The sequence below is a fragment of the Rhea americana genome, unplaced genomic scaffold, assembly GCF_003343005.1.
Source record: "Rhea americana isolate MKP2758 unplaced genomic scaffold, rheAme1 scaffold_28, whole genome shotgun sequence".
In the NCBI taxonomy this organism is placed as follows: domain Eukaryota; kingdom Metazoa; phylum Chordata; class Aves; order Rheiformes; family Rheidae; genus Rhea; species Rhea americana.
Window position 1 is genome coordinate 4,073,270 of NW_028186401.1, and position 11,240 is coordinate 4,084,509.

At 50.0% G+C, this 11,240-nt stretch overlaps 1 protein-coding gene across 2 annotated transcripts in view; it reads right to left on the bottom strand.

Annotated features, from left to right (window-relative positions):
- Positions 1-10,505, bottom strand: part of ST8SIA2 (ST8 alpha-N-acetyl-neuraminide alpha-2,8-sialyltransferase 2) — a 32,657-nt gene extending 22,152 nt beyond the window's left edge. The window contains exon 1 of one of the 2 annotated variants that reach the window (XM_085308643.1): positions 10,321-10,505. In XM_085308643.1, coding sequence (XP_085164769.1) covers positions 10,321-10,418 — 98 coding nt within the window. In that variant the 5' untranslated portion in view covers positions 10,419-10,505. Of the gene's footprint in view, positions 1-1,604; positions 2,125-10,320 lie in introns of those variants that run through there. The other variant, XM_085308642.1, reaches the window with a different exon arrangement.
- Positions 10,506-11,240: the final 735 nt, after the last annotated feature.

Genomic DNA, 11,240 nt, shown 5'->3' on the forward strand with positions numbered 1-11,240 from the left:
TTACACAGGGCAGCAAACTCTATTTCAGTGCTTTGGAAGGAAATTGCCACATTTCCAGGCTCTCTATGAAAAGGAACTTGCTTCCAAGTGCTACAATTCCAAGCAGTCCTTTAGGAAGGAGAAGCAACTGGGCCCTAGCAGCCCAAAAGGACAAGGAACCAAGTCCAAGAGGTTTGAAATCAGGATTCCCAGGGGACTACATCCTGGCTTTCCACCTGTACATCGGGGTCTCACTGAAAATACAGGACCCTACCCTCTTCATCAGCAAGTCACCTTGAAGGCTTCTCATAGACACTTGTTTGGTTTCCAGGGAGTACGGGTCAAAGCCCATCTGTAGCCAAAAAGTGGCCTAATATCACAGAAGAAACAAAATAAGGAGAGGTAATGCTTCAGTAGCATTGTCTCTCATCATCTCTAGCTCTGGGGCTTTGGCTTGTTTCATTAAAGAGAGAGGAAACAGCAACACATCCCGTGCGGAACGCATGTGCTCTTTCCTGTCCTAAGGCACGCACGCTGTGCAGTGCAGGGCCCAGGCCGGGGACAAGCGCAGGCTCCAGCGGCCAGGCTGCAGAGGACGATGGGCAGAACTGCAGGAGGAAAGCCCGCCGAGCACTGCCAGCAACCTGCCCGGCTGTTAGCACCCTGATTAGCCCCGCAAGTACTCGGCCAACTCACAAAAGAAACAAAAACCAAAGTTAGGAGAGGAGTGATGGGAGCAGAGAGATCTTTTTGGCCCTGGAGGTCAGATATCTGCGTGCCCCTCCTAATGCCAGCCTTCCCAGCATCCCAGAAATGAAGTGTTCAGATTCATTTCTCTGCTCACGGTCCTGTATCCCATTTCATAATACACCGGGAGGAGCCGGGGCATTTGATATTTGCAGACTATTCCCTGTGACATTTCAACAGTTGCTTCTCAGGCTTTCATTACTGGGTGTGAAAGAAATTGCGATTAAAAGAGGTGTTGGCCATCGGGTAGTCCTGCCAGCTCACGCTCTCCCAGCAAACAAGATTCCCTCTTTAGGGATTAATTTAGAAGGGATTTTTAAAGCATTTCTCTGCTAGGATGAAGGATCCTACAGTATGTCTTGATGAGACATTTGAAATCTCACTTCGATGTGTTTAAAATCTCACTTGTTCATATTGTCACAGCTTGGCAGCTTAGGTGTCAAAAACTTCCTAAATATCAGGTACTATTTTTAGAGCTCCAAGTTTCATTCTTTCTATAAAGTCATACAACCAAATTTTAGAGACTGTGGGTTTCGGGGAAATTACCATGCTCATGCTGTGAGCCTGGTGCAGCTTCCGGAGAGCAAGCCACAGGGGCAGTGCTTGTGTTGCCAAGYTGGGGGTGTAACTTCATCCAGAAATCCCGACTCGGTGTAAAAGTGCTAGCCGACGGCCTCCCTGTCGTTCACAGCAGCTGCTGTTTCCCTTGACAGAGGAATGCAGATCTGTCAGTCTTACGCAAAAGAGCCTCACTAATTTGGTTGCTTCCTCCCCTGCCCCAATCCCACCTCCGTCACACCACCCACCTCACGGGCTTCTTCCCTTTGGCCACAACGACACGGGAAGGTTGCAGGCACTCGGCAGCGATACGGCCCTACCTGCCAGATGGTGGCTGTGGTGAGGCGGCTCCACGTTGACTCCTATGTAACTTGCAGCAGAGTTTGGCCCCAAGATTTCTGCCTTGCTGTAAATCACTGTGCRTAATAACGAGCATACGTGGAGGACGCAGGCATCAAGACACACAAGTTTGCCTATTTCTTAATAGAAAATAAGCCAATTAAGCTGAAATGCTCACGTGACTAAACCCGTGAAGAATCAGCATGAAAGTCACTGCTCCAGAGTCGAAAGAATTAGGAGGCAACGGGAGATGATCCTGCAACAGCCTGTCACGAGGACGCTGCTTTGGGATCACTCTGCGCTGGGGTAACGAGCACTGCAACCCCTGGCGCCACCTGGAAATATGCGCTCTGAAGGATCTGTTAGAGACAGGAGATCCCTCAGTGCAGCCTGATGGTTAAGACTGTCCACGAGGGTCAGCAGTCACCTGCTGGAGACCTATTTCCAGGACTCCCACTCTCTGTTCCCAARCTATTGCACTCTTTCTCTGAGCCAGCCGGAGACCAGGAAAGGCTCTCTTGAACCTGTAGAGTGTCATGTTTCACGTCTACACACATTCACCATCGAGTCAGCACAGCCTGACTCGATACCCCGTGATGCTCTTATTTTGTCACTGATAAAACTCATGTGCTTGCAGAGGTGAAATCTCTCACATGCTACATCTCTCCACATCCTGTGTACAGAACCTTACTCCTTCCTTCMTATCAGTCTTCCATTTATTTTTCTTTATTCCTGGCATCAGTTAAACTTTTTGGGCTATATTAACGAAACATCCACCGAAGACGAAGACATTGAAGTAGACAGAAACAGTTCAGAGAGTGGCTCAGGATGGAGTGTGTACATGCATGCACTTAGCTTTCCTCTTCTGGAAAGGGGAAGGAAAAACACGCAAGAATCTAGCTAAGACCTAGAAAGTCAAAAGCATCACTGCTTAAAAAACACATCTACACTATATACTTTTCCCGAGATCTTTTTTTTTTCACAGCCAACAGAGCAGAGCTATCAGAGAGCACAAACAGTATAGCATTGTCCTGTGGCCAGATCATATCACTCTGACCATTTGTGTCCCAAGAGGCATCCCAAAGAAAAATCCCAGTGGCTCCCATAGGAAATGGGAATGCTGCATCATGGGAAGCAAATACTAYGTCCAAAGGGTTGTGAGCAGACAGGGTTACCCTCCCACAATATTAATTCTTGTCTGCTTTTCCCACTGCTTTGCGTAGCTCTTCAGAACACCTAGAGTCTCATGTTTTCTTCTTCCACCATCAGCAGAGATGCTGAAGACCTCCCCCGGGGCAGCAATATTCTCCTGGTGCAATTTACTTGCACAGGTATCCTCAGAGTGACATTGGGTGGCTGCAGAAAGAGCACTGGAAACAACCACCTGAAAGCTGCACCACGTAGCCAGCACTTGACAACCATCTAAGCTATCTGCCAGCCATTGGAGGCCATCACCAGTAACAGAACTGTTCAGAGCCTTCACAGGGACTTAGTCTTCTGATAGCAGTGCCCAGATGCCAAATATTGAAAAGACAGTAGTCATTTCAGAGCCTGGCATGCTCTCTGCTCCCCTGGCTCATAAAGCTACACCATGGAAATCCAGGCAGCAGGAAGGAAAAGTTTAATTACCAACTGAGCAGCTGCTGGTTGACAGTTGAGTATGCTTCTGGGTGTCTGAAAAGGYGCTGGAGATGCCTTATGACAATGAYGAACCTTAGTGAGGTTCATCTCCCTGTTGTAGCCGCCTGCTGAGAGCTGAATTATATTCCTGAGGATGAAGGTGAACCCTTAGCTGTGGGGTGACAGGTGGCAGCAGAATAACTATCCATCGATTTGGAGCAGCCAGACACAAGCGCACTACRTAGAGCCTGCTGTGATGCTGTTCGACTGAGGCCTTGAGAGAACACTTCAAAACTGAGTCATGACTGTAACAATATATATGCTTTAAAAGGCAGTCCTGCCCGTAGAAAGTGGTGGATGGTGAGGGACAGCCTGTTTTTTCTTTTTTTGATACTCCCAGTGGATTGCCATATGCAATAGCAAGGAATTTATTTGCAGTAACAACAAGCAAGAGTGCAGCACTTAAATGTGAAAGGAGCTGACCCAGCAAGCAAGCAACCAGMTCGATGAATCAAAGACCGCATAGACAAGTAGCCTCAGACCGGTCAATAGTAGAACTGGCAAAGTTTGTGGGATCAAACTGCTTAACACACTGCTAAAGGTGAGCGTTCATAAAGCAGAAGGTGTTACTGCCTTATAGGAGCACATCCACGGATAATGATCATCCCAGGGCCAACAGTGCAGAAGGGGACAGGACCTCTCCTGCTGAAGTTTCCCAAAGGCAGTGCACCGAGTTTGGTATCTTCTCTCACTGCTCTGCTCTCTTCCACCCACTCATTCGGCACCTTCTCCACGTGCCTCCCTCCCAGTGCATCTTCCTTCCTCCTCCCAGCCTGCCCGCTCCTTCCACAGTGTCATAGATACCCAGGCAGGTTTTGCAGTGCTGTGAACACATTCTCCCTGGATCGCCTTTTTTGCTTTCCCATCAGCGCCAGCCTTGCCGCTGTTGATTAGGATGCATCTCCCAAGGCCATCACCACCAAGGCTGCTGCTTAGCCAAGATGGGGAGCTGTTTAGATTTACAGCAGGAATGTGAAGAAAAAGGAGCTGTAAAAACACTCTTTTCCCCCCCTTCCCTCAACATCAGGTTGCTCTGCCATGGTATTTGTTGAGGGACACCTGAAGAATCTGCTCCCATAGTTAACTTACTGGGCCAGGGATCTCCACTCCACTTGCAGAGGCAAGGAAGGAGACAGGAAAATGGCAAAATAATTAGTTTCTAATGTCAGAGACTTTCTTGGGCTTATATTTTGTTGCTGAGGGTGACTCCAGCCCAGAGAAAGCAAATGACAGAGGCAATTAAAAGGGGTCTGTCTTTGAAGTGTCTTTTTATTTACTTATTTCTAAATTACAGTACTTGTATATGTACTTATATAGTGCTGGTCTCAGGGCTGAAAAAAACAAAACATCTGCAATCTGGAAGACCACGCAAAGAGACATGGGAGCTCCTGCTGAATTTTTTTTCTGAGAGGATCAAAGGTACGTTTAGCATTCGGTAGGCAAAAGTATACAGATGTGCAAGCAGAATAACCACTGGTGCTATCTAACCTAGAGATACAGGCATGCAAGCACAGAAAGTAAGAAAAAGCTAAACTCTGTCCTGGTTTGGGACAGGCCAGAAAGGCTCACGCTCAGTAACTGGACCTGCTGTGTCATTGCTGGCTGGAGTCCCAGGGCTTTGCTTTCTCCCCCGAATGACAGCAGTAGCATGGCAGAGTGGGCGCAGTAGCACTAATGACTGAATCGCTTAACCTCATGGTTAGCTGCTCAACAAGCCTTTGCTAAATGAACCAACAGTTGCAACTCTGTTCTCTGCAGGGAGAAGAAGGTTTCACTTCCTTCCAAATTTAAAGTGTGAGTTTGCGGGGTTAGAGCTGGGAAATACAGAGCCTGTTTGGGCAAAAGGGAAACTTGCTGTACTTATCCAAGATGCTYTTCTTCTCTTCATAGCTTCACTCTCTGGGAGTGAGACTAGCTGTGGCTTTGGCAGTTCTGCCTCAAAGAAGCACTGGCTGCCTAATGCGCAGGATCCACAGTGCATCCTTCTACCATAGCCAAAGGGCTGCCATCATTCCTCATTCACAAACTCAGAAATTCCCTTCTTGGCGTCTTGCAAGCTGCTGACCAGCAGGACTGGACTGAACAAGAAGTCACCAACTGTACTGCAGACCCAATAGATGAACTGATTACATTCATGGCCCTGAATTTTGTGTTGTTCCACTGGATTACTCAGATCTGCTAGTGCTTTTCATCCTGCTGCTCCCAGTCTTCCTGCCAGATGCTATTTCCTCACAGGGTCTCCCGTTCCTGCAGTTCCCATGAAGTTCAGCTTAAAATAAACTAAGGAGACTCTTCTCCTTTGTTTTGCTCTAGGGAGGAGCATTTAGGTTTTGTACATCTTTCTCTTTGTGGCAGTCACATGTGTATTCCTGCCTAAGCAGGTTAGCAGGAGAAGGTGTTCTTCTGAGCCAAAAGAGTGCTTTATGGAGAAGAAGGAGAGCTGCTCATGGATGGTTGAATTCAAGTTACTATCAGAAGAGTCACATGTAAAACCTCCACCAAATATTTTCCTACCCAAATCAGTGCCCCAGCATTAGTCTTATTTCCAGCCCAATGCTGGGCTTTTTGCTAGAGCCTTGCTGTGCCCAAAAGGTACAAAGGTCTGTCCATTGACTAGGTTTACATTGACAATTATATGGTGTCTGTGGTATTCTGTTAGCCAGAGAGGTAATATTTCTCCAGACCAATATAATTGTTGGCTGATACGCACTCGCTGTGGGAGCACATGAAAGTGTGTGTTAGCAGAACATAGCTTTTTCCAACACAGCATTTCGGCGTAGAGTAGGCCTAAGACTGACTGTGGGTCAAGCACAGTAAGCTGCAGCCTGAAAGATCTAAGCAGGATGTTTACACTCCATGGACCAACTTGGACAGAAGTGTTACAAGTACAACGCACTAGTGGCCTCAGAGCACGCAAACGCATTAGTCACTGTAAATGACACAAMGGCTCTCTGTGGTATCCCTGAGACTTTGAAAGGCAGGTATTAGAAAAGGGCACACGAGGAAAAAGTGGCAATCTAACACAAGCTTCCAGGCTGGCCAGCAATATTTGATACTCCAGTTCATCGCTTGAAAGAGCAGAATATGATTCCTTTTGTAATCGAGATGGAAAGGCATACAGTCTGGACTAGTAGTGAAAAGGCTGGCTGATATTAAGTCCAATCATTACCAAGTGTCAAGTACTCCCTAAGATGGCTCATGCATCAATTTGAGAAGTCACCTGGTGGCAGTGGGTCACCAGCTCCCTCTACAGACAATCAGGACACAGACAGACCCCTGCAGAACCGCTACAGCAGATGCATAACAAAAAGAGTCTCTTTCAACTTCCACCACGAAGCAGAATTTTCTTCCTCTTTGCTGGCAATAATTACGGCTCTAGAAGCTGAGTTCTTCATCTTCCTCCATGGAAAGAGGTCTGTCCCACTCCTCCTTCCTGAGGTGGAGCAAGAAACGGCTGCAATTGCATTAGCTTTCCCCAAGACAGATATGAAYGTGTCCTTTGTTTCCTAGAAGGAAACAAAAGAGTCTATCTAGAGTGATTCAGAAAAAGGTAGGCGCCACGGGGCTACGGAAAAAGTTCAGCAGTCCAGAACCAGGTGCACATTTGAAAACAAAGTGCCGGAGCCATTTGAAACGTCAATACTTCTCCAAGGCAGCACACGTCGGTGAGCGCGCGAGCAGGACGAGCAGACTTGCCTACCCACTGATGTCCCAGAATATCAAAGCTTTGTACTTCGGGGGAGCACGCGGTTCAGATGACACAYGGATAGATGATATATATATAATGACATGGATATAGCAGGATGGAAACCCACGTGCAGGTGCGGCTGCCGGGCTAGAGGAACAGGCTAATGAGAGCAACAGCATCGCGAAGGGAAACTGCTGAATTCTCCTCGTCGCCCTGACACTTGTCATTTAACCTCTTTGTCTCAGTATCTCCYATCTGCAGGAGGAAGAATAATAATATCTGGAGCAGTAAGAAGGGAGTGCTTAAGAAACACACATYTTTCTCAGAAACCTCTGTCAAGCAGAACACCTATAACTCCCCTTGGCTCCTAACTCTCTTTACCTGCAATGCCGAGACMTTATTATCTGGGGAAAAAGCATTTTTCTTTTGTCCATTTGCTAGTAATATAGTCTCTATTTTGCACTTAATGAACATTGTTCTTTCTTTCTGAGATTTCTCAATATTTGTAGGTGAGAGAAATATGTTCCCCCTGCTCCTATCCACATGAGACATATTCTTCCAAAGACAATCCAAATCACAGGCAGGGGGCAGGGTACGTGTAAAAGCGGGCAAGCTGTTCRCTCCTCACAATAATTAGAGAGTGTTTCAATGCCAAGGAAAAAGAAGAAGAGTTGCACCTGCTTGCATTTCCCAGTCTCCCTTGGTGCCACRGTCCTGCCAGAGGACACCTGGCTGGCTCGTTACCTTCATCTYAGCTCAGGCTGAGCTGACCAGAGAGGTGGTGGTGGGTGCGTGGTGAGGAGGAGAGCTGGGGAGGACACTGAGCCATGCTATCCATCAGCCARATGTTCTTGAGCTGGATTCCTAACGTTTACCTACATTTCCTGTTTGCAAAATATGCTAGTGTCGCATAGCTCTAAAAGTTGAAAACCCCTCATCGTTCCCTAACTGCTCTAGACTCAGGCACTCGGCTTTTCTACATTGCTCCAACAATATGCTTCACTCAGGTCAGACCGTCACGTTGATCATTACTGGCATGGTGACAGCACGCAGGGATGAGATCCTCTTTGTACTAGACTCCTGCTCTAAGAATTCAGGCTGTACGATGGACAGTGTTTGGCCCCTTGCTGTGTTTGGCAGTGGACCACTTCAGAGAACATGGACAAACAGTGGAGAAAAAGAAGCGGGGTGTGGGGAGGGAGAGGATAAAGCAAGAGAAAAGGTCAGTTTGCCCTACTTAACAACTACATCTTAATATAGAAGGTCACATTTTTGCTCTGTGCATCCCTGTATCAGAATGACAGCTGACGCAGTAGCTTATCTAYGAAAACTGGCCTGGGACTAACCAGAGGGCATCAGACTGTAGGAAGCACCACCAYTCACTACGTAGGGTAGTGAACGGGTTTATCCCACAAGGTTCTTTTTGCAAACTACTGATGCACTGCATTCTGAAATGTGATATTGTAACAGACTATCTGCTATTTCTACAGAACTCACTTGACCCTTTTGCTGTCTCTGCCTCTGAACTGTTTGGCAGTACTTCTTTGGAGGAACCACAGCAACAAACTCAGATGCCAGGACTTGGAGATAAGCAGCCAGCAAAACAACCGATTTCCATACGCTATATAGAAAAGAGAGGAGAAGAAGAACACTAAGAATCCCTAATGAACTCGGCTGAATAACAGGACAAGTGAATAGCAAAACAGAATAGATTGCAAAGGTGCAGCAAGCTTTAACAGATCTAGCAGGCAGATGAGGGGAAAAGAAAAAGCAGAAGCAGGAGAAGATGGGAGGAAAGTAATGAGATTGGAGCAGTCCGTCCAGTAGGGAGGACGTTTTAAAAGCATTTCACTTCCTTATTATATGGATAGTGCCAGCTCAAAACAAAGCAACAATCCATCTAGTCGAGTAACCTACAGTTTGGTACAGGATGTTACTTGCTCAGAAACAAGTGCCTTTAAGCACTTCTTGCCCATGACACCCAATACAACACAACAATGAAAGAATGACAAACATCACTGCATTTAGTTTATAATTTCAGGCAAGTGCAAGGTATTTGTTTTGATGCAACACAGTGGGCAATCCCATCTGTTCCCACGCAGAAAGAAAGACCTTGTACCGTTTTAGCATTAGTGCAAGCACGCCCCATGTTACTACAATTACTCGACTTGTTTTCTTGTCCTCTGTTGYAGTGAGTTTCTCAGATTAGTGCACACACTGTTCTCCGTATTTGTTCCTCTCAGCCCTTAATTTGCCAACCAGCCCACAGGGTTTTTAGGATGGAATAGGGGATTGCCTCCTGCTCCCCTCCATAGCCCTAGGGCATCTTTTGTCCCTGCCATACAGGGCACTGCAGGTAAGTACCCACCTTCAGGTGAACCAGGAAGGGGCAATCACGGAGCCCCTGGCCCATGCCAGGGAACGCGACTCTGCCTCAGCCTGGGGACAGCCCGGCAGGCTGAGCTCTCCCATCCTGCCTGCAGTGGTCCCTGCTCCATTATCACTACCCAAACGGACAGCCTGCTCCATCAACACCCCTCAATGGTGCCTGCTCCCTCACCTGCAGGCTGGTCCCTGTTCTGCCATGCCCACCAGCTGTTCCATCTCTCCCACTCCGCACATGGGTTCTTGCTCCAGCACTCCTACAGCCTGGTCCCAGCTCCACCACGCCCATCTGGACTGGACACCAGCACCCAGTCTCCCCCGGGGCTGCAACTCGTTCCACCATCCCCAGCCGGCTGCCTGTGCCAATATCCTGCTTATGGACCRGTTCCTACCCCCTCGGTCTAGAAGCACCCAAGTACTGCTCGTTCTCCGGACAGGTACCGGCTTCAGCATCTCTAAATGGACCAGTACCTGCTCCAACGTCCCTGTCCGGACCAGCACCTGCTCTAGCATCCCTAACCCAGCTGGCACCTGCTCCAGCATCTTACTGGATCGACACCTCTAACGGGACTGGTACCGGTACTTGCTCCAGCACTGCTACTGGTACCTCAACACCTCTAGCGGGACTGGTACCGGTACCGACACCTGCTCCAGCGGCCCCCCCCGGGACCGTCCCCCGCCGCCGGCGCGCCCCGTCCTGCCCCGGCCGGCGGCGCCCGCCCGCCCGCCCGCGCCCCGCGCCCCTCGCCCCGCGGCGGGGCGGTCCCGCCCGCGGCTGCCGCCGGCTCCGCGGCGCTGCGCGAGAGCGGAGCGAGCTCCCTTCCCACTTCGGCGCGGCAAGAAACAGGGAGAGCCGGAGACAAAGAAACTCTCCGGAGCCCCCCTCCCTCGCCGCCGCCGCCGCCCCTGTCCCCCGCGGTGGGGAAGGGGAAGGGGACATTTACCCGCTCTCCTCCTCGATCTCGGAGATGTCGGCGAAGATGAGGAAGCCGACGAGCAGCGTGAGCAGCGCCAGCGTCCAGCCCCGGCACGGCAGCGGCATGGCTCCGGGGCTGGGCTGGGCCGGGCGAGCCGCGCCGCGCCGCGCCGCTCCGCGGGGTGCGGAGCCGCGTCCCGGCTCGGCGCTGCCGCCCGGCGGGGGCCGCTCCGCCCCTCGGCGCCCGCGGAGCGCCCGGCCCGGCCCGGCGCTGCCGCGGTGGGGAGAGCGGGGGCTGCCTCGCCCCCTCCGCCGCCGAAGTTTGCGGCGGCCGCGGGAGGAGGAGGAAGRGGAGGAAGAGCGGGGGCGGCGGCGCTGCGTCCCCCGCCCCGGGTCCGCGTTGATCGCCGCCTCCCCACCCTCAAGGGTGCCCCCGCCAGCGCGGCTGGTCTCCTGGTTTGGGGAGGGGAGGTTACTGCTCGTGTTCCCCGCCCGCTCCGCACAGCTGCAGGCTCTCGGCACGTCCCCTCCCTGGCTCTGCAGGGCAGGTCGCTGTTAGCTGGGGTGCGCACCCCGGTGTCCCCCCGAAAGGACAAAACTGCGATAAGAGGAGAACAACGCTAACTAATATTTACAATGGTGGCGGTTGTACCTTTCCTCTCTTGCAAGGTGCGCACCTTGCAGAGGATCCTGGGGGGTGAACAACACTTTGTAAATGAAAATGATTAATAGTTAATCATATGCATCTCCGTTAATATTTATGCACATTTTGGTAACAACAATTATTTGCATACTATAAATACAGACCATGATAACCACAACAGCCCTGCCATTACTCTTTAAATCTCACTTGAGTTTGAGCAGGCAGAATTCATTAAGCAGAAAATGCACAGGAGCTTCACTTCTGAGGCACCTGGATGCGTTTCTGCCACACTTGCAGCCACTGCA